We start from the raw sequence: 24,212 nt of genomic DNA, 5'->3' as shown, positions 1-24,212 counted from the left end.
TTGTATGGCCATTCCTATCGATATACAGTGGAATCTCGTTGATACGATTCTGCATAATACATTTTTAGGGATAATACGTTTTTGTTCTTTTCCCAGCCAGTGCCTTACAGGAGCAATGTATTTCGGATAATGATTTTCAGATGATACGTTTTATTTTACGGTTCTATGAAGATTGCATTAACGAGATTCCACTGTATATGGAAGATCACCGTGGGGCTATCGCAATAATAGGGAACAGTGTTGTTCTGTGGTTCTCTGGACCTGTGGACGCTTTTAATAAGCTACAGCCGAAATGTGTTGCCATTTCTTGCTGCAGGCGGCGCGAAGTGAGCCTCATGTTTCGCTCTGGCGGCATTGTAGGTATAGTATTCCAGAATCGCCCACCAGATCGATTTTCCATCACCGTCTTAAATACTACACAATAGGAAGATGACAATGTGAGCCTTGTGTCACTTGGGCCCTACAATCTCGACACGCGTCAGTGTCTTGGGCTGCAATGATTTGCGTCGATTGGGCATGTCAAAACTACCCGGAAAAACGCCCCACTCAAAGAAGCTGCTGACCCAGGTCGAATTCGAGGAGGGCAAATGTAAGCTTGCCGAAGCTGCAAAGATGACAATGCGTGTCAGGCCGCTCAAGCCTCTCCTGATCGGCACACGTCAGCACCTCGTGCTGCAATGATTCACGCAACACTTCACATTACGTAGATGTCAACTACAGTTTAGTCTGTCAAATCTTTTAGTGACTTTGTATTGTATGTTTTCCCAGTTAGTAAGGTTTTTTTTTCTAGCATTATTTTTATTTGTATTTGATTATTTTGTATAAACGAGGTTTCACTGTAGTTGGTTTTTTCAGGTCCAAAGTAATGCTGCACTTGATGCCCATTCTGAACAGGTTGTCTAAACGGTGCTGTGATTATTTGTGGCGCTCTCGAATCCATAATCCTAATTGGGGATTGGGCAGTTGTCTAAATAAGCAAAAAAAGTGGGGCAGAAAATTTTCATGTCAGTACTCCTTTAAATATTGCTAAACAGCTCTGAGGAAACATATTGTGTTTGCATTTGTATTGAGCAGCCTTTTGCACGAATCAAGGTAATACTTGCATGTGAGACATGAAATCATAGTAATATTACCAGCCTGCTATGGTCACAGACTTTCTGTGGTATGTTGCAGATTGCTTTTGAACATTAGCTTTTGTAAACAAAATGTATAGTTGAAATTGACAGTTTTTTCTTTTCTTATGTTTTGTCTTGTGCTTCTGTACATTGATGTGAGAGCTTTATATGCAGAGCATTACACTTTTGTTATTCACAGGTAGCAGCAGGAAACTCCGCAGGTTGGTCGAAAAGCAGAAGAATGTGGCGGAGCATCGACATAGAAAAGCCAAATCGCCGCAACATCAGGCGGATCGCAATGGAAACCACGTTGATGTCCATGCATCTCAAGTTGCTGCACGAAGACAGTCAACGAAGCTTGTGGACGCTTCCACCTGCTGTAGACCCAGTAGCACCACTATTGCCACTAACACCTCAACGACTATGGCTGTTGGATTTTCTGAGCCATCTGAAAAACAGCGTTTGGAAGATGAAAATACCTTGTGGAGAAATGGGGGTTTCTCAGAAGTGTTTGAAAACGTAAGTTGGTGCTCGCAAGATTGTGTGGAGGAGTATCTCGAATATCTGAAGAAGAGGAAAACTGTGGCACATGATGCAAAGGAACCCTTGCCATGCACTGCTTCAACATTGCTAGAGAATGAACCTTACAGGCATGAAAACCTTCCTGAAGATGAGCATATCAGTTTGGCTTCGACTGGAGTTTTCATTGACCCTGTCTGGAAACGAAAATTTGCCTCTCTACCTCAACCAAAGGAATATAAAGGGTTTTCTCTCCAAGCTGATGCATCCACACGAAAGAAAGTCCGACAGCTTTGTGAGTAATGCTTCAATGGCTCCCTTTTACATTTTGGAGTTTAGTTTGTTGTGGCAAAGCACACCTCATAATTATGAATCTAACAGCTGGGTGGTTTGCTGCTGATAAATATTTTGAAAATAGTGGAATAATACAAAAAACAGTAGTTGTAACTTGCAACTAAATTTTGTTTTAACAGCCCTAGGAACATTTAGAAGAGGGGGGTGGGGGGGGGGTGAATAGGTGGTGTTCTAAGATGTTCCTGAAAATCTTTTGCCACTATCTCAGCATCGCTTATGACAAGCTTGCACTAGCATGAAGTATGAAGTATAGCACCATTCTGTAATCAACAAAGGATTACTTGTGCTTGTCAAAGCATGCATTAATTTGCTTAGGAAATGGAAGTTTCAGCAGGTCCGTGTGTGCTGGGGGTGGGTATGCACACTGTATTACTATTTTTTTCTTTCTTCTTTGTGTTTTGTTGTTTCTTTCTGAGCACTACTTAAAAACTAAGGATGTTTGAATAAAATTTATATGCAAGTATGTACTTGTGTTTGTCCAGTTTCATTTTTTGTCATGTTTGTACTGTTTTTTACATTGAAAATTAGCCACCCTGAATGCGATCTGATCAGGGCAGTATGAGCCGGTGATCATGTACAGATAAGAATTTCACAAAGCTCTAGTATGATTGAGGTATTTACTTTCATAGCTGTCCTCTTGTATTCTTAGCCATTCATAATTTAAGAAAGGCAAATTTAATATTTAAAGTCAAATTGAATATTCAGTGTTAGAGCACATGCATACACTGAAACACCGCGGTCTTCAATTAGACATGTGACATTACAATGAACTTGTCCTGATCGTTTTCTCCTCTTGGAATGCTATAAGAGATCATGGCCTAATAGATTCAAAGATTAATACATAGATTTTTTTTTCTAAATGTTTCTGTCCGGCATTTGGAGCCAAGTATTCCACTTGGAGCATAGTGCACTTTTCACTTGAAAAAAAGATCTCCCTACAGTCATATTTATGCTAGCGGCTTCACTTGTATCCCTTGTAGACAATTTTCAACTTTTTGAATCAACAACGAATACCACGCTATTCATCAGTTTAGTTTAGGACTGTAATTCTATTGTGGCACTGCAGTGCGGCAAAGGAGTGAACTGTTTCCTGGAAGTGACTCGTAACAATATGTTTGCAAACCCTAGTTTAAATGCATGAAATGTATACCTACTTCTTTTTCACTTCCAGCAAGCAAAATGCACAAGCCAGAAGGTACTGCTGAGCTACCGTTCGCAGCCGTTGAAAGAAATAAGCCAGATGCTCAATCCACAGGAGCAATTCAGCATGGATGTCATGAGACTGAGGAAAAGACCAGTGCTGAGGCCCATCCTGTGAAACCATCAGGTTAGAGCATATGAAAACATAGTTGCTGAAGTGTGCACAAATGCTTGAAAGTATGAGCACAATAGAAAACTGAAAATTTGTTTACACAGTTTTTTTTAAAACAAGCTAGTATATTTACATAAGCTGAATTTCTTACAATGACTACAGTTAAACCTGGATATAACGAAATTGACAAATTCTCGAAAAACTTCGTTATAAAAGGATTTCGTTGTATGCAGGTTCGGCACGGAAATTCGGGGAAAAAAACGCTTACCGTATTTACTCGATTCTAACGCGCCCTCAATTGTAACACGCACCCGTTTTCCGTTTTCGTCAAAGCACTCATCCTTAGAATGTCACACCAGGTACTGGATTTGTGGACGTGTGTCGTTTCGCACAAGCGCGAGGCATCGGAAACGAAGAGCGAGCGTCACGATGGCGTACGTCGTAGCGTCGTATAGTGTTACAGTAGAACCCCGCTGTTATGTTCCCGGGTGCTGCGGTTTCCCGGCTGTTACGTCGTTTTATTGCGATAGCAATTATATGGACACTTCAACCGGATTTCTGCCGTCGCCGTGAGGTTCCGTATAGATTTCAAGGGCGATAAAATCGTCGCCGCGCGCCGTATGCGCGAGCGAAAGAGCGCGGGGGACGCGCGCTATCACGGAGAGTGAACGCACGGTGGAAAGCAAAGTAAACGCAACCGTCGCCCGAAAGGCTGTGGGGGTATGGGAGGGAGGGAGGCGGGGCGGCGCTGTGCTCCGGCACCAAAGGCGTATCTTGACACTCAATCTCCCACGCGAAAGCAAGAAACGGGAAGAGGGGGGGGGGGGGGGGGGCAGCTTCTCCTCTGCCAACAACTTCTCCTTTGCCCGGCGGTGCCGGTCGCCCGCACCGTCTCTTATCTCCACACGGCTCTGACCTCTGTATGCTCTGTGCATTCGCAGCTCAGTTTCCGTTGAAGCGATAGACCGCGCGAACCTGCGCTTGCTGCCAGCGTTTTGACAGTCGTTGGCTGCGGTCATTCAGTGTGATCTATTCATGTTTGCTTATGCGCGCTGACAGCACGATTGTTAATTCAGTTTGTAAGCCAATGTGTACAAGTTTATGCAGCCGATAAAACTACTATCCCTACTCCAAATTGCCCTCTACTAATTTGCTATCGCAATCGATGCTTCGCCTTTCGGGCGAAACTGCGACATTTTTTCTGCCTGTCCCGGCATAGCTCCCATAGAACCCAATACATTGGTAACCCCGCTGTTGCGTCGCAACTGTGGGACCGTTCCCGCATCATACGTTGCGAACCGCCACCCCGCGCCGGCCCGAGCGGCCATTTTGACTTTTCATGTCGCTTGGCTTGGTGGCTTGACGATGGCATTGGCCGCCCAAAGTGCCGGGGGCGACAACTATGACGTATTTTCGGTTTCCGCCAGCAAAAGTATGGCCCTTGAGATCCGTATTTGCTATGTAAAGATGGTGTCCATGACGCGTTGTGGCCTTAAAATTGGTTTTGGCTCATAGATATTCCGTATATAAGGGTACGGCCACGCTAGCGGCAAAAAACGCGCGCGTCATGCAGCGAGCGGCAAATTGCCGCGAGGCCACCGTGGCACGCGTGTCTCGCCGCGCGGCAGCGCGATAAGATCTCCCGCGCTCTCCGAACGGGCCAGCAACACCGCGAGCGCTCGTTGTTTCATGCGAGAGACGACGATCGTCGATTGAAAACCCGGCGCGGGCCGGCGGCGTTCCGGTTGTGATGGCTCCGTGACGTCAGCCTCGTCGCTCTTGATTGGTTCTTCATCTCGCGGCACACGGCATTTGCCGCAGAACCCATTTCGCGCGGCACGCCGCAAGACCCCCGATTCCTGCCGCTTTTCATGACGCGTTGCCGCGCGTTTCTGACGTGCGTTTTTTCTGCGTGTTTTTTCCGCTAGCGTGGCCGTACCCGGGCATAAAGTCCAAGGGCGATAACGCAGTCGCCGCGCGCCGTATGCTGTATGTGCGAGTGAAAACGTGCGAGGGGAGCCGACGACCGGGTCTAAATCTCGCGCGCGCAAGAAAAGCAGGGAGGAAGCGCGCCTTCTGCCGTTGCGCTCGAGGCACCGGCGAGGGAGCGACGGGGGGAGGGATAGCGGGGCGGCGCGCGGTCGCGCAGGCCGTATCTTGAAAGCGATCTGCGTTGGGGCAGAGTCTAGCAATGTAGGTGCGTCGGCGGCTCGTAGCTTTCTGCGTGCTGTGTGTTCTCGGCGCTCAGTTTGCGTTGAAGCGATAGACAACAGCACGGTCACTTCGCTCGCTTCTCCAGCGGCGCTTCCACACGCCGCCAGCGTGTGACAGCGCGTGTCCGCGCTCATCGAGTCTGATGTGCCACAGCGTGTACCAGTAAAGCCCCTATATATAAAAAGTAGCGCCATTCTTAGATCTTGCCGCCTCCTGTCGCCCCAGCCTCCTCCGCTCCCCCATTGGCCAATCAGTGTCACGTGGAAGCGCACGTTGCGCTTTTGTATATTTTTTTCTTTCCAGCGCGCTCCGACTGCCATTGTCGGGCCTGTGCGACGAAAGTGCTGTACGCACAAACGGATCAAACGTGTTATGGACAAGAACTTCGTTGTGATGGCATGCTGCTGCGCCTTAAGTTGCCGCAACCGACAAGGCGAGGGCAAAATGCTTTTTTTTTTTTTTTTGTTTACCATCCGGCGTGCGCAAACGCTTGCTGCTCACTTGATATTTGCGCCGTCTCGCATCGTTGCGTTGCTACTTCCAAAACGGCATTATTAAGGCCAGTTACTGACTGACGAAGCAAAATCGCGCCTCAAAAACTTCTCCGCAGGGCGCGATCGAAGTTTTCCTCGGATTTCCGCTGGTAGCGCGTTAGCTGTCGTCTGCCACGGCAGGCCCGACGCAGGCGGCGCCACTGTCGATATCGCGCCTCGATCGCGCTGGTCGCGCCGAGCGCGATAGTGGAACGGAGGAAGAGGGAAGTGGATGACGCTACTTTTTATATACAGGGTGTTTCATTTTAGCTGCACCAAATTTTTAAAAATTGCCTGTGGCAGATCGCACAATTATAAACCTTGATCTAAACTACTCGATGAGGCGGCCATTACTTCCACGAGAAATCAAAACGCCTAATTGAGTAATTAGCATAATTACGCTAGTTAACTTTTTAATTAATGATTTTAAGGCAGATCTTTCAATCTACGAATTATAGCCGCTGAGTTCGCAAAGCGTATCCACTTGGAACGAATTCTCAGGACTGAACCAGTTTCGAGAAATTAATTTTTAACGTGTCCGACGAAATGTATGGGCGTTCCAGTTAACTTTTTGAGGAAAACGCTGTTTTATGCATTGAAGCACAAAGTTAACTGGAACGCCCATGCATTTCGTCGGACACTTTGAAAATTATCTCGAAACTGGTTCAGTCCTGAGAATTCGTTCCAAGTGGATACGCCTTGCGAACTCAGCGGCTATAATTCGTAGATTGAAAGATGTGCCGTAAAATCATTAATTAAAAAAGTTAATTAGCGTAATTGTGCTAATTACTCAATTAGGCGTTTTTATTTCTCGTAGAAGTAATGGCCGCCTCATCGCATAGTTTAGATCAAGGATTATAATTGTGCTATCTGCCACAGGCTATTTTTAAAGATTTGGTGCAGCTAAAATGAAACACCCTGTATAGGGGCTTTATGTACCAGCGCGTCGGACATCAGCTGGAAAAGGAGAGTGCCGGCTTGGCGGGCTAGGCCACCTGCAGCAAGCGGCAGGATCAGATTTGAATGAAGGGAGGGGGAAAGGTCACGCCCGCGGCGGCAAGATCGCCGGGTCGAGGGATGCAGGGCCGCCTCGCACACGCACGCACGCACACGTGCGCTCGCTTCGCATTCCATCGCGGCGGAGAAGGTGCTTCCGGTTGCTGCTCGCGCAAAAATGTCAAAATTTGGGGCGAAATCCCTAGGTGGTCGGAGGGGGAAATTCGTTATATCGAGGGGGTCTCCCGCTGCCACTTCGTTACGTAGAGGTCTCAAATACATGTGCTTCTATGGAGTAACGGCGGCGAATCAAAAAACTTCATTATATCCAGGAATTCGTTATATGGAGGTTCGTTATAAGCAGGTTTAACTGTATTAGCTACTGATATGTAGCATCTTGAAGCAGCGCAGACAACAGCAGAGACAAATGGGAAGACACAAGTTCCGACTATGGACCAACAACATAGTCGGTACTTGTCATCCAGCTTGATTCTCTTGTTCTAGTGTCTGCACTATGTCATGATTTGTGATTCTGTGCAGTGGCATTTTAATAAAAGTGAAACATGGAAATATGTATTTATGTACTACAGGAATTCCAAGCCACCCAAAAACTTTTCACTACTGTAGAAAAGACTGTCTGATTGACACTATTTCTACCATTCTGCCCTAAAGGATGCACCGAGCTTGGCTAAGCATATGTTTCCATTTTGCATCTATTGATGACATTGTCCAGAAGACGTGTACTGTCATATATCCAGTTAAAGGTGCTTATGTAGCATTAACCATCCAGAGTTAAATATGGATGTAGTTTGCTGGCCTGAAGCCTTGCATATTAAGGACAGCAGTTAAAATGTGTACACGTCTATGGCTGAGACTAGTAATTGACAGCTGGAAGATTAGTTGCCTAAAGGAAAGGAGAACGCACAACGAAAGGAACATTACATTTTATACAAATTTAGCTTAATGTGTGGAACTTATTATACCAGGTGTTGAAGTGAACACTTTCAAAAATTCTTAAAAATTGCCTGTAGTAGATAGCACAATTCTAGTCCATGAGCTGGTCTACTCAAAGAGGTGGACATTACTTGCACAAAAAATTGAAATGCATAATTAAATAAGTAACAGAAAATCACTAATTCAGCTTTGAATTAATCACCTTCTTTTTTCTGAGGTTTTACGTGCAAAAACCAGTTCTGATTATGAGGCACGCCATAGTGGCCTCAGGGTCCTGGATTAATTTTGACCACCTGGGCTTCTTTATATAATCACCTTATGCCATATTGCAATTTACAAATTCTAGCTGGGAAGTTCACAAGGCACTGGAATGAATGCTCAGGATGACACCAGTTTCAAAATATTAATTCCCAAACTTTGCATAGAAGTGCATTGCCGGTCCAGTTACTTTTGTGCTTTAATGCATAAAATGACGTGTTGTTAAGAAAGTAACTGGAACAACAGTGCACTTTTACTGCAAGTTTGACGACGCATATCTCGTAAATGGTGTCATCCACACAATTATTTTCAAATGGATATGCCTTGCAGTATCAACCGCTAGAATTTGTAAATCGCAGTATGTGCCATAAGGTAATTAGTTAAAAACTTAATCAGTGCCACAGGCAACCTGAAAAAAATAATTTGGAAGTGTTGGCTGAAACACCCTGTAGATGTCAATGGCCATGACCAATGGCCTAAAGAAGACACTGGAAAAGCAAAAAGAAGCTTGGTGGAATTTGTCACCACCCCATTTCAGAGGGGATGCTCGTATCACCCATCTATTACATCCACTTGCCTATCTGTCTGTTGTACAAATAATTATTTACCAGGCCTCATCTGCCGTGATTTTTTAGTGGCTACGATGTTGGACTGCTAAGCACAAGGTCGCTGGATTGAATCCCGGCCACGGTGGCTGCATTTCGATGGGGGCGAAATGCGAAAACACCCGTGTACTTAGATTTAGGTGCACGTTAAAGAACCCCAGGGGGTCCAAATTATTCCGAAGTCCCCACTACGGCGTGCCTCATAATCATATTGTGGTTTTGGCACGTAAAACCCTATAATTTAATCAGGCTCTAGATCAAAAAAAATTGTTGCAGGAACCATCAGAGGTGATAGTCAAAGTAAGAAAACTAATGTGGACCACAGAAATCAAATGGACACTCTAGCAATACTTTCAAAGTATACATCTGATTTTGATAATGGTGTTTGATGATGGCAGCATAAAGTTTCATTATATTTCAATGGCAACAACAATAGCGCCATGACAACGGTTTCATTAGGATGACCAAGATGGCATGACAATAACTAAATTATGGCAGCATGATGATGACGACGGCATGATGACAGCGTGATAATGATGGCATCACAACGTTGTGGCTGCGCACCTGCACTTTCTTTTCCACTTGTTTACGTCATGGAGGCCAGATACCCGAACATTTGCTCTAAAGATCCCTGAGGCACTTTTTATCGAAGTTGAGAACTGCGTTTGAAGTTAAACGAGACTATTTCAGAATTACTTTGCAGAAAAAGTACTTAATGCATTGAGCAGAAGTGGAGTTATCAGCAATCAAAGATAGCCTGTGATCCTCTTTGCAGTGCTCCCACTCCTTCTTCAATGCCTTGCACTGTGAAGGCTACGGTGTAGTGGGGCGTGCTCACAACGCTCTGCCTACTGAATGTCACTGTGGCACGCAGTTCAAATTTGATTTTGGATGTTCACGTAGACGCCACTATTTCAGATTTTGACGCCTACGACGTGCCAAACGAGCCAATAGCGCCTGTTCTCATCGAGCCGCAGTGCGCTCAGATGCTCAGCAAGCGGGCTCATCGCGGCACCCAGCGGCAGCTGCGGTATCTGCTCTATGTAGCAGACCGCAGCTGCATGCAGCTGTAGTGCATATGCGCAGCGCTTGCTTTGGGCAAGATGGGGCTTGAGTGCGTGCACGCGCCCATGTGCTCCAACCTAGCCGTGCAACGTGGTGCGGACCGGTTTTGTCCTGTACCAACTTGACCAACGGATAGTAGTCACATCCAAATTGCGAATTTTGAAGTACTGTCAATAGCTCAGTATGAAGCAATGTCTCTCAAGGCGTCTATCTAGGAACGGCCAGAAGTGAGCGTGCGCTGACAAGCGTATGTGTTGTCTGACCTCAAGTTGCGCGTGGTTCGAGACTAGTTGAGTCTTCAAAACTATTAGAAATTAGTGAGACCCAACGGCTATGACACCGATATGCAGGGTGACCAAAGTTTAATTCTTACGTGGGCGGCCGTGGCCAAGCGTGAGCACATGACAGTCGGCTTCTTTCTAAAGTGTGTAATTCTTATCAAAATTTCGAAAGCAGATTTTTACTTGCTTCAGCCTGTTTATTAAACACCATCAATAAATGTGCACAGTAACAGTAGGAAGAAGCGGACTGATCCAAACACTCTTCTTGATTGATGTCAGCTGTCAGCGGATAGCAGCCGTCCATGGAAACCTTGCATATGATGACATATGCAAGCCACCGGCGGCTTCAAAGTGAGTGAGAAGAAGGCCTTGTTTGAAAAGCTGTGTTTGAGAAATATGTGACTTTGCATTCCGCTTGTGAGCTTCACGCACCACACACGACTGCAAAATTTGACTTCGGTGTTCACAGCGACGTATGCTATCCGCTGACTGTGTTTGTTCACCAAGCCCGAGGGGTGGTTGTGGACACCTTTGAAATCATGCAGATCCCATGCACATTGGGAATCAGTATAAGCGAAGCTGTTGTGAGCCGGAAATTTAAAACGACGTACCTCGACAAGAGGCGTGCAGCGTACTTCAGTAACTAACAAGGCTTGCAACCGTCAGCCCAGGTGCAGGAGAAATGCAATACAGTGCCGCCAATCACAGCATCTAAACTTTGACGCTGCAAAGTTCTCATGCCACAGCATGCACATTTCAAAGAGCTATTGTCGTTTGGTGATGAATGTGTCCCACAACTGGGTTGTGGGGAATGTTAGAGGGAAGTCTGGCCGCCTACCATGAAAACAGGTGAAAGATCTGAACAAAGTTTTGTTTTGAAACCTGGGTTCTCGAGTGACATTGTTACTATCGCCAGGCAGTGCTAAGTGTTATGGCTGCACTGAATAATGTGGGTATGAAATTCCGTGTTCTTTTATGTTTCTTCTCACTCAGACGTGCACCCTTTAAACCATACTTACGACATAAGCTGAAGAAGCACTGGCAGAAACAGTGGGATACCCAGGTATCCAATAAACTACACTTGATGAAACCTAAATTAGGATACTGGATATCGGAGAAAACAGCACAATACAAGGAAGTGCTCCTTTGTCGATCAAAAATAGGTCATACCTTCGGCACCCACTCTTACCTACTGAATGGAATTGATCCTCCGTCACGTTGAAGATGTGGCGACAACTTTACAGTTCTCTATGTCCTCGCCCAATGCAGGGAAATAGAAGCTGAGCATAAAAAGTACTTTCATTCTGTGTATCAGCATATTCCACTTCACTCAGCATTTTTTTCTTAGTCACGAACCGCTTTTTAACTTGAAAACAGTTTTTAGCTTTTTAAAAGGTTTTTAGCTTTAAAAGGAAATAATTTGTCCCGGTCATGTGTAGCACAGCCTCACCTTCGACGCTGTAGCTGTAGGGACATAAGTATTTACAGCACGTGCCTCTCGGCCCTTAAATTCAAGAGCACTGTGGAGGCAGTAGTGCTTATACACAATAAACTATATTACTTTTTTGTAGTGAAACTTTTATGCTCAGCTCACATCATGAGTCATTGTCATTATTTTGATGCTTATATATTTTGTGCAGTTTACAGTGACCCGTTTTAGGCCTCATTGCATCCACATTATACAGTATGATACGAATCTCACGGGGTCACGAAAAATATTCCTATTAGCCGAAATTCGTATCATCGAAACACAATGAAAACTACTGTCGAATCTCGATAATTCGAATCGAAGGGGCCCGAAAATTTGTTCGAAATAAAAGGACGTATTTTTGAAGTATTCGTGCACCATAGCACGATGCACGAACGGTGCGAGTCGTGAAATATCGCGGCGCGCAAGCGCGGGCCACGAAACTGCCCACGCCGGCTAACGGTCGCTTCCAGATAACGACAGAAAACGAAGCTTCAGGGAGCGAGCGGGCGGCGCCGGCACGCGGGTGCGCGCGGAGACCGTCGAAGGTGAAGGAGGAGGGCGGCTGGGAAGCGGATTTGGCCGCGTCAACTCCGCCGCTTCGGTGGCTCCCCTCGCCCTCCCTTTTTTTTTTCTGTTCCTTCGCGCGCGGCATTGAGGGGTCTCTCCTGAGCTTTTGCTCTACGGCGGTGTCGGAGCAATGCCGGTCGGAGGCGCCGCCGCGTTATGTGGCGCGCTGCTAAGAGCATTGTCGGTGCGCGGTATGTTCTAAATAAGCGTGTTCGAATTAACGAGATTCGACTGTAGCTAAATTAAAGAGTCAGAGGTGAACTCACTCAGGCACATGTACGTAAAAAGCATTTATTTCTTGAAGCGCCACCGCTTCAAACTCTTCGCGCCCAGTCGCGGAGTCCGCGCTGTCCGGAGCCACGCCTCCGCACCAAAAGAGGAGAGAAAGCGCGTGACTGCGCGCTGTTCTCTTTCGCGGCCGTCGGTGGGGCGGCGTTTATTCGTATCAACCGACGCAGGCTGAAAATCGATTCGTAACAACCGTTCTCTAGTACGTTGCAAAGTAATGGGGCTCGGCCGGGACCACAGAAAAATTCGTATCATCCGGAAATTCGTATTAGCCGTGATCGTATCATCGAGCTTTTACTGTATCTACCATTTGCAATTCATTTGGTCATTTCATTCATAATATATCAATTCATTACCATATGTCATGGCGCTCTTTGGCCATAGCTGGCCCTTAAACAGCACACATCACTCAGAACTGCACCTACCCTTGAGAAGTAGTAGTTTGTACCATTTGTATCCACAATACTTGCATTTTTTGAAGCTGTTTGTCAAAAATGTCAATGTTGCCAAAATACTTCCATCACTGCTTTTAGCTGCCCTGTTAACCCTTTTAGTGTTTTTTTTTTTTTTTTCCTTCGAGGAAACGCACTTCCAGGTTTGGTTTTTTTCTCTGAAATTAAAATACACACAGTGGTTTATTTTTGGTTATGCAAAAGGGAGGCAATGACATGGGTAATGGCAAATGCTTTTATGTTATGGTCCTCGCCATAGAGTGTCCTACAATGATTACTAGAGGCAACTCTGGCGCTACAATCATTCAGCCACCATGGGAATGATGTGTAGTACATGGATTTGTCTGATCTTTGTACTTGTGGATTCAGACGTGCTTGTGGCTTCGTTTTTTACACTTTATATGCCTTCATTGTCATAAATTTCCGAGCAATCTATACTTTTCGAAGTGCAGAAGATGCTGCGAACATGCACAGTCGCAGCTCCCGTAGACACTAGTGCCAGAGTTCCCTCTAGTAATTATTGTATGAAACTCTATGGTCCTCGCATTCTTATCTGACATCAGTGACATGGGAGAACAGAAACGTAAAAGCATTCTGGTGCATCAGTGACACTGAAAGGGTTAACGATGATCATCCTTGAGAGGACCTGATTGCATGAATACCCTTGTTTGTGCGGCGAGAAAAAGGCTAGTTTTGTTGACAAACATATATTTTGTTCATTTGTTACATCTCACTTTAAAATGAAGTCCCGTTGTAGTTTATTTTTGCTTTTATTACTAAAAAGCGTAACTGAGTGTAGTAGTAATTTCACTCCCCCCCGCCCATTCCTTTTTTGACTTGAAGGGACTTGTTCTGGGAAGTACTTCGATGCCAGAAGACAATATGAAAGGAGATAAAATAAATAGAATATGTATCTGTTTTCACATTTGCAGCATTTGCAACACTGGCATGATTTAATTTTAGATGCTGAGTTCTAGGCTGGAGAATGTTTAGCAATCGCACATTGCACTTTCAAGGAATTGGGCATGAGAAATGCAGTGTATTGTGCATGTGTGTTCTCATTTACATTTCACTTATTGCCAATTTATTGCACATGCAGTAATCACACCGACCAGTTGGAAGAAGGGCAGGAATTTAGCCTTGAGGATACATGGCCCCTACCCACCTGCTTCATCGGTGAAAACAGCAACAGTTTCAGGTAAGTGCTGTGACTGAAGTATGCTGAAGATACTGTGTTTTACGAAGGAAATGGCATATACCAAATTTATGCTGTTCACCAAGTAATGAAGTTTATTGTCAAGTTATAGATGCTTGATGATGGTGTGTATGCAGCATAGCCTCTTAGCCAAGACTTCTGGAAACAGTGTGGTCATGTAGCGTTCCCTACTTCAGTGCCATACTGTGATGACCACTTGTTGGTAAGACCTTATTGGAAAGGTTGCAGTATGCACTGTAGAAGCTGACTCTGGCTATAGCTGATGTGCGTAACCTCACCAGTGACACTTATGGTTATCAGGTGATTTCAAGTGAAGTGTTCTTTATTACTTTTCTTCGTGCCTGATATGGTTTCATTCATGTCTTAAAGTTTTTCCTTTGTGAGGCATGTTTCATGCTTACGTTCCTCTGAGTTTGAGACTAAGGGAAAGTGTCAAAGGAAAAGCAGTTCAAGATCCCAAAAACAAATTGTGAGATTGGATTGGATTTTATGTTATAATGGTAATGTACTGAAATGTTTCAAGAAAACAGTTGGAAATAACTTGTCATAGTTATGTGGCCATGATATAGTGCCATGTGTTTGTGGCCATGATATAGTGCCATGTGTTTGAGACAACTCTCTGTGATTATTAAAAAGAGAAAAGTCGAGACAAGACCGATTTTGCTGACCAAGCTTCGTGCAGCAACAGACCAGAATGTGTGCAATAATTAAAAGTTTGATAAGTAGTAAAATTATGCAAATTTATTTGCTAATAAGGACTTTAGAAGTCATGTTGTACAGTTAAACTTCAATATAATGAAATTCTCGATATAACAAACTATTTAACTTTTTATAACATCTCTTCCATAAAACACCATGTATTTAGAACCTCAATATAACAGTGTGTTTATACGCTATTTCAGTATAACGAAATTTCACTGCCGTCACAACGGAATACCGAGACAATAAATGAGAACTTCCGTGGACGCAGATGATCAAAGATTGAATTATAAACGGCTGTTTGCTAACGCACCTCTCAAATTGCGAGCCACACGGCAAGAGCGACCGCCAAAGTGGCGATGCATCATGTTCTGTATAAATTAGTGCGATAAGATCCTAAGATCCTTGCAGCCTTTGTGCTTTGGGTGTGAGTGAAAGTGTGCGAGGGTGAGATATGAAAGATGGTGGCTTCACGAGTGTCGCTTTCCCGCGCGAGCAAAGGGAAAGAGGGGAAAGGGAGCAAGCTAGCGGTAACTCGATCAAGCACGTGCGAGAGGGCGGAGTTAAGTTGGCACGCGTCTCGAGTTTTGGCGTATCTCGGTCGTGGCTGCGCATGGCTGTAAGTGCGGCTGAGCGCATACGCAGCCGCGCACCCTGCAGGGTGCGTACAGATCCTTGAAATCCTTGAAAACCCTTGAAATTGAAAAGTGCATTTTCAAGCCCCTTGAAAGTCCTGGAATTTTTTTCCGTCCTTGAAAGTGCTTGAATTTTGTGAGCAATGCCCTCCGATATCGACCTTGCGACCTCCTTTCTGTGGTAGATCGGCGTCGATCTGACAAACTCCCCATTTCAGAAACAGTACGCCGGCGCGAGCACACATGGTTCCATTTTGCAGAACTGCATGGCAAAAATAGAAGGCTTCACCGCATCAAACCGCGAATGGAGCGAGAGACCCATGCCGCGCTTCGGTGCTGGCTCGGCTGGCAGTGTTTACGCTGCTTTCCTCACCCTATCGTTCGTTTCACTCCTCGCCCGTCGGTCTGCCTTGTCCCACTTTCACTTTTGCGCGCGAGGTGAAGCTAGTGAAGCAACTTTACCATTGATGCTCAGTGCCTTTGGGTGGAGGTTTGTTATATTATTTATGATAATATAAGTACAATAACATTACCTTATGCTGAATGTTTTGGAAATGTTTGATGAACCAATCCAGCTAATACTCCAGAAGCCTGAGCAGCTGTTGTGAGTGTTTGTTGTGTTAACTTTTAATATTGCGGACTTTAGAAATGATCAAGACATGTTTTACAAAATTGCGATATACATCTGTTTGTTATAATATAATGTGTAGCAAGACTACACTGAATGGTTTGGAAATATTCAGTATACTTGCCCAGTTAATACTGGAGAAGTCAGAGTAGGTGTTAGGAGCATTCATTGTGATTTGTGAACTTTTTTTTTGCTATTGTTGTGGATTTGCAAAGTGATCAAAGCTAGACATTATTAACATCATTGGGATATACATTTATTTGTTTTTATTTTAGTGCAATAACCCTATGCTAAATGTTTTGAATATTTTTGGTGAGCTTTACCCAGCCTATACTGAAGGAATCTCAGCCGCTGTTGTAAGCGTTCATTTTGTGTTGTGATCTTGAGAAGTTATCGAGGCCAGACATTTTTATTATAAGTGTGATATACATTTATTTATTGTAAGTGCAATAAAACTAGTCGTTTTTGGAAATGTTAGAGTAAAGAAATCCTGCTTTGGATGGGACTTTGAGTCCTTGAAAAACCTGTGACAGGTCCTGGAAAGTCCTGGAATATCCTTGAATTTTTTGCATGGAAACCTGTACGAACTCTGCCCTGCTTTAGAGGTAATTTGCCACGTATGCAAAGAGTGGGCGTGCCGAGACGGCGTGGCATCATGCAAGCTGTCTTCCCACGCGTTTAGTATTGGAGGTTGCGTAATCTGTAGTTTCGGAGACCCATTGAAGCGAGAGGCAGATGAAGAATTCGCTCCGTGCCGCTGGTGCTTTTCATGGTAGCGTTGTCCCAGTGGGCGTGATGCTATCAGCCGCAGGGGCGAAGTGGACGTGAAAGCGTGGCTGGCTTCGCTTAATTCATGCCACCGTTTGAAGATATCGTCGACGTAGCATGAAACCGTATCGTGTCGCCGACTCCCAAATTCAACAAAATGAATTGTTTTCTCATTGAAATTTGCTTTTTCGATCGTCCGATAATTCTGAAAATTTTGCGGCTCCCTTTTGTGCAAGAAAAATGGAGCAGAAACTATGCTTATTTGCATAAAAGTCCCAATGTCAATACAACGAAATTTCGATATAACGAAGCAAATTGCCGATTTTACTGACTTCGTTACATCGAGGTTTAACTGTAATATGAATTGAAGTCGACCAGTAACAAAGCATAATGTGTCCCTAGCACCAGGTTGAGGAGTATGGGCTGAAATTGTGCCATGAAATGCACTCCTGTTCTGATTAACATTTTGCTGTACTGCATTTTTCTAAATATAGGAAATATGAACTTGTACAGCAGCTCATTTTAGTACTTATTTCTCGAAACTTCTGCAAGGCAGTGAGCTTACAGCAAATGGTTATGGTTTGAGTATTGGCTGACTTCAATTCTGCAGTTACAACATGCCCCTGAAGTCGTTAATTAAATGTTAATAAGTGAGAGTTTGCAAATAGTCTTATTGGTGCGTATCACACAAATTGTAATGCTTACTGCTGCATGGCGTTTGGTCTATACATATATAAAATAAGCAAAAATGACGAACGAGTTCTCTGTATCTGGTGAAAATATGGCACAAAAGGAAGATGGCACGGCATTTCAATCAGGGCCCAGTCTTCGTCAGAGCCGGTTGTTTTCAGGTATTTAAGCTTACGGCTGTGAGTAATGCTAATGTATGTTGTTGCAGTAGTAGATGATCAAGCTGAAATAAAGATGGTATGGTAAAACCTCGTTAATACATACCCCCTTAATAAGTGATTCCCATTTTTTTTATTTATTAATACTGTCAACCCTCATAGAGGGTCATAACAGAGAGGACAATACAATTACATACATGAAATATGGACAATGTCAGTGTACGCAAAGTTTCTTAACACTTGTCAATTCACAGTGAATAAGATGTTCACTTGAATACTGTTCAGCACACTTATGTGATTTATCAAAATACGTACAATGAACATCAAGTTGCACATATCACTTGGCACTTCAAACTAAATTGTTAACTCCCGTAAATACGCCTCAGCAGCATTTTCAATGTCGGTGACATCTTTTAGGCTAACAATAGCGTTGGCAATTGGTTCCACATTTCTATCGCATCCGGGAAAAATGAGTATCGAAATGTATCACTGTTAGTTTGGTAGGGCTTTATGACGTAGTCGTGGTTAGTTCGCGGGTTTCTTTTGCCTGGAGCATGTAGATATCTGAGCTTATCAATCTTAAGTTGATCCTGCATTATTTGATAAAGTACCTTCAGCCTAAATTTCTTTCGACGTACCTCAAGAAGATCCAAGTTGCAACGCTGTAACATCAGCGTGACCGATTCCTTCCTTCGGTACGTCGAACAAATAAAACGTGCCGCCAGTCTCTGTATCCTTTCTAACTTCCTCTTAAGTGTCACTTGATGGGGGCTCCAAACAACGGCTGAATATTCTAGTATCGTCCTAATGAAGGTGGCGTATGCAATAAGTTTTACATTACGCGATGCATGTTCTAGTTTTTTTTTCAGAAAGTATAACTTTTGATAGGCTGTCATGCAGACGTTATCTATATGTTGGTTCCATGTCAAATTTCGTGTTATTGTTACCCCTAAATACTTGAACTGGTGTGCATTCTCCAACAAGTGTCCTGCAATGCTGTAAGAAAAGGAATAGATAGTTTTCTTTTTACTGATGTGTGTATATGTAGATTTGGGATAATTATATTTCCAATTTCCATTTCCTACACCAATCATCTAAATTTTGCAAAATTTCTGAATTTTAAGCTGGTCATCTAGTTTAGTAATTGTGGTGTAAATTAAGCAGTCGTCTGCGAAGAGCTTAACCTGAACACCCTCTTCTGCCACGCTACTGATGTCATTGATATAAAGGAGAAACAGTAGTGGTCCCAATACTGAGCCTTGGGGCACTCCTGAGAGTACAGCTATTGAATCTGATACATTGTCATCCAGTTTAACTACCTGCGTACGGTTTGTTAAATATGCTTCAATCCATTTTATTACACATTCATTTATTCCTGCATTATGTAATTTGAAGATTAATTGGACATGAGGCACTTTATCAAAAGCTTTCGCAAAATCCACGCAAACCACATCAACCTGTTGTCTTATATCTACTGCACCTGCAAAGTCGTGAATTGTTTCTATTAACTGTGTAACAGTTGATAACCCGGTCCTGAAGCCATGTTGATAAGGATATAGTAATTTGTTCTGATCTAGAAACCTGAGTATGTTTTTTGCTATTATATGTTCGAAGACTTTGCAAGTAACTGAAGTAAGTGACACTGGATGGTAATTTGTTGCCTGTCTTCGGTTACCTCCTTTAAATACAGGTATCAGGAACGCGGTGCGCCAGTCTTGCGGCAGTGAGCAAGTTGTATATGATTTTTGAAATATGATAGTTAGATAATGTGACATCCATTCTGCGTATCGTTTGAGGAATACAGCAGGTATATTATCGGGCCCACGCGATTTTCTTTCTTATCGAATTTGAGGAGTTGCTGACATATCCCTTGCTGGTTGATTTCAAGTGTTTCCATTGGAGCAGTAGGGGGAATATGTAAAGCTTCTTCTATACTCACAGTAGTTTCTGGGACGTTAAATACAGATTGGAAAAAATTGTTAAGATTGTTTGCTATTTTATCCTTTTCTCTTATAATGTCGCTTCCAACATAAATTTCGTCAACCATTTCTTTCCTGTCGCTAAAATATCGCCAAAATTTTTGTGGTGAGGACCTAAGGAAATCGCTGAGGTTTTTTTCAAAGAATGTTTGTTTTGATTTAGCCAAAGTACGCTTGAGTTCAGTTTTTAGATTAGCCAAGACCACTGGCGACGTGTTCCTTTTACGCCATCTCTTAATTTTTCTTTTCATATGAATTATATCTCGAGTGATCCAAGGACTTGTCTGCTTTGTTTTTTTAACCCGCGATGGAACGTATTTGTCGATGCAATGACTTATACCACATTTGAATTCTTGCCATAATTCTTCTTCTGTTTTTAGACCAGCGGTACTGTTGAAAGTATCAAATTGAATCTCCAAAAAATCAAGAATCGAAGTGTCATCAGCCCTAGCATAGTCCCTAATTTTTACTGGAACATAGCTCTTCACTTTCCTAGTTGCTCGGATAGGCACATCGAGACAGATCATCCTGTGATCCGATATACCATCTTCTACCGTCACACTGTAATCATTTAATTTATTTGATAGGAACACCAAGTCTAGTACTGACCTTGACGTCGGTGTAATTCTAGTATCTTCAAGCACGATTTGTTTCAAATTGTACGTAAACATAATGTCTAGTATTTTTTCAGCACTTACTGAATCCACACCACTATACGAAAAATTTTTCCAGTTTATATCCGGCAGGTTTAAATCTCCAGTCATTACCAACTTAGTGTTCCCATTTACATGAGAATATAAAACTTATTCAGGTTTTGGAGAAACTCAGGGGAGCTTGAGGGTGGCCGATATACAACTCCGATAAGAAAAACAGTACTTTCACAAGTTAATTTACACCAGAGAGTTTCTGGTACTTCACAATCAATCAACGAAGCATTCAGAGAACTTTTAATTTAACTATTATACACACCCCACCTCCACGTGAGTCTCTGTCTTTTCTAAATATGTTGTAACTGGGAGGAACAATGCAATCATTCGGTAAATTTCCATGCAACCATGTTTCGGTTATGGTGGTTATGTGAGGATCATGCGAAATCAATAAATACTCTAGATGCGTAGTCTTGTTTACTATACCGCGCGCATTAAACGAGAGCAATCTTAGCTATTTTTTTGGTGTCTCAAATGAGCTGCATGAGCTATCAGAACCATTTGACTTACTTGATTCAACACGCTCACTTCGCTTCATTTGAACAGTATCACGTTTGCCCGACAGCAAGTCGCGCTTGTCTCTGACGTCATCCCATGCGTATAACTGATCGTTTATCCGAAGTTTATCGTGCACAAGAACTACTTTTGCGCCTGCGTCCCTGTCCAAGGCAGCACTTTCCCATAACTTCTTTCGTATCTGCACTGTTTCCTTCGGATAGTCATTACTTATCCTGATAGAAGTTTCCTTTAGCTTTGTGCAGCTTTTGAGGACGGTATCCTTTTCCTTGTAGTCATAAAATTTCAAGATCACAGGCCTTGGTCTATCAGGATTTACTTTGCCAATCCGGTGAATTCTTTCCACTGTAGTGACTTCTATGCCAAGAACTTTAGAAAAAATGTCATTTACAACGCGTTTATTTAACACTTGTGCAGACTCGTTCGCGCTTTCAGTAAGACCAAACACCACAAGATTATTTCGTCTGCTTCTATTTTCATAATCGATTAACTTTTCAGATTGTTTTCGTACGGTGGTCTCCAATTTATCTATTCTATTTTTCATTTCGTCGAACATGGCTAGCACACTTTGCATCTTATCAGTTTTAGCACTCACTTCTGCAATTTCTTTCCTGATATCATCTATCTTGCGATCCAATGCATTTTGATTTCCTAGAATTTCCTGCAAGATTTCAGCAGTTTTTGGGCCTGGATTTTCCTAAACATCCCCGGCCATCAGCAGCAACAGCAGTATTGACCAGCAAAAATTTAATATATAGTCGTGATGATGAGCCCTGTCGCCATTGAACCTAATGTATTGGCTGACCGCTTAAACCGTAGTTGCTTAACGCATGCCTAACGGTTAGTGCATAGCATTTACTTCATTTTTCAGCACGTACAAGCGTGGAATCGGCGAAATGTCATGCGCGCTGACCATAGATCACAAAATTGCGGTGCACGGACCTTTCCCGTGCTGCAGTTGCCACTGATAATGACGTCAAAACATGGTATCCATGACGTGTTTCTTGCTCCCATAGGTTTTACCGCTTTCACGTTGTCATCCATCATTCTCGTCATCGGAGGGGCCATCATTCTCGTCGTCGTCATCCACGACGACGAGAATGATGGCCCCTCCATATCTGACGCGGCTAGTGTGTTGACCGTCATGAGGGCGTTCGCAGAGAAGTGATGCCTGATAGAGAAGCTGGCTCGTGGCCTTGCTCACTTTGAGGAGGCCGTCATCGCTGCAAGGCCGCCACGGCGGCAAGTGAAAATCAGATTTTTTGCTGCCTGCTCACAAATAAAACTTGTCTGCGTGTGTGAGTGAGAATTAACAAGTTATTTTGGCCGGTAACTCTATAGCCACTCATCTGCCATTGTTGGTTAAGTAGTACGTATTAACAAGGTTTTACTATACTGATTAGATTAGGGGTTGAAAAAATTTGGCTGCAATAAGTCAGTCTTTGGAATTTAAGTGTGCAACTGTAGAAAAAGTCATGAAATGTTGGCCTTTTTGTTTCATATTTATAGAAACGCACTCTGGGAATGGCACTACCAAAACCCATGCTCGAGTGGAACAACTTCGCACTACAGGAGCTTATGGTATATGGCGATTTTTTTCCCCCTCGGTTCATGGCTGATAGCAGCATAGTTGTGGCAACACAAGTCTGTAAAATGAGATTCTGTTCTAATTTTTGATTGGGTGCTAAAATGGCTCACAAGACAAGTTATCCACTCTAAGCACTTCGAGTTTTGTAGTTTGAGCTTAATGTAAGCTCGCTAGTAGCTTTCTTTGTTCTTCAACTCTTGTTGTTGAGACTTGAAACCTTAAGTTCCAGCGGTAGCTTTGTTTCTAGTCCTACTTATGCATGATCGAAAGAGATATATTTTTAGAGGTCTGTTATATTAGACCCCTGAAATAAACCAGGTTGCACAGTAAATGAGAGAAAAATATGAAGAAAGGAGCATCTGTGGCACACAGAGCACTAAACCAAAGAACCAGAGCAGATTGTAAGCTGTTTCTGGTGCCTCTTTTGCCATGGACAGATAAACTGTGCAGATGATAGCCAAATCTTGGTTTAGCATTTTAATACATTATCTTGTTGAAAGTAATGCTTCACAGCATTTCTTTATTTCAATAAAGAGAAAGGGTAATTTGCGCTCTTGTCGATTATACTCTTGTACTCACCTAGATGAGAAGTACGTTGTGCCTATCGAAGACAGGATTTTAGCTCTAAGGAACTTGAAGAAAAGTCGGAGTGTTAAAAGAAAAGCACACCACCATATGGGTAAGTGTCAGGTTTCAGCAATTTTTGGCAGTGAGATGAAGTACAAAGGGCATCTCTGTAATGCATGCTGTAAAAGCATGCAAATTAGTTTATAGCATCTCGTAATAGCATCCAGTGACGGTGTCTAATTGTGGCATATGATGATAATGGCAGAAAAGTCATTGGCAAAGCAGTAATCTGAAAATTGAAGCTTTGGCATGGGTGTTGTGCTGTAGTGCTCAGTGCTATTATTCGTGTCTTTGTTCATTTGTGTGTGTGTGTGTGTGTGTGTGTGTGTGTGTGTGCGCGTGTGTGCGTGCGTGCCTGCACACACACACACACACACGAAAAAAGGCTCCTAATGCTAGCGCGCACCAACCATAGCATTAGGAGCCTTTTTTTAATTCACTTTATTTAATGGTGTAGACAGACAGGTTCCAGTGTTCTTGCTGCATAGCATGTGATCACTATTTTGCTGTGATGTGCAAATCCAGGAATGACTGTCTTTTTGAAGGCTTGCTATGTGTGAAAATGTTGGGCATTGTTCACTTTTAATGCATACCTGCCAAGTCTCCCTGATTACCCGGGAGACTCCCGGATTTGGTCCATTTCTTCCAGTTGTACGGTTGACAGGAAAGTATCCCTGAAATTGCGGTTGTGTCCCAGTTTCTATCCGCGTCCAGCGCTTTGTTAGGCCACATTGGCAAATAGAATCCAACCCAATCCATTCCAGTTAGAAGTTCATCGCGCAAAACATTGTTAAGAAAGTGGTAGGGAAACCCTATACATGCGCTATTTCGTTAACCGCAGAGCCACTCCTTATGCTGACGGGGTTGTTGAGTGCCCTAGTGGCCTTAGCCTCATTAAGCTAGTGAGCGAATTCCGTGTTCCTCAACTAGCAACAGTAGACTCTCCATCGTTATCCTCGGCGTCGGCCGCTCTGGCATTGCTGTAGGCCTACGGTCAGTCATGGCTTTAAAAGCAAG

The 24,212-nt window shown here is 43.5% G+C and overlaps 1 protein-coding gene across 1 annotated transcript in view; it reads left to right on the top strand.

The window, feature by feature from the left end:
- LOC119434944 (centrosome-associated protein 350-like) overlaps positions 1-24,212 on the top strand; it is a 194,607-nt gene that overhangs the window by 42,417 nt on the left and 127,978 nt on the right. The window contains exons 7-11 of the mRNA XM_049673160.1: positions 1,315-1,929; positions 3,160-3,315; positions 14,084-14,182; positions 22,490-22,561; positions 23,152-23,247. Coding sequence (XP_049529117.1) covers positions 1,315-1,929; positions 3,160-3,315; positions 14,084-14,182; positions 22,490-22,561; positions 23,152-23,247 — 1,038 coding nt within the window. The remainder of the gene's footprint in view (positions 1-1,314; positions 1,930-3,159; positions 3,316-14,083; positions 14,183-22,489; positions 22,562-23,151; positions 23,248-24,212) is intronic.

The sequence above is a fragment of the Dermacentor silvarum genome, chromosome 1, assembly GCF_013339745.2.
Source record: "Dermacentor silvarum isolate Dsil-2018 chromosome 1, BIME_Dsil_1.4, whole genome shotgun sequence".
Lineage (NCBI taxonomy): Eukaryota > Metazoa > Arthropoda > Arachnida > Ixodida > Ixodidae > Dermacentor > Dermacentor silvarum.
The sequence above is the reverse complement of the archived record's forward strand: the minus strand, read 5'-3'. Positions and strand labels throughout refer to the sequence as shown.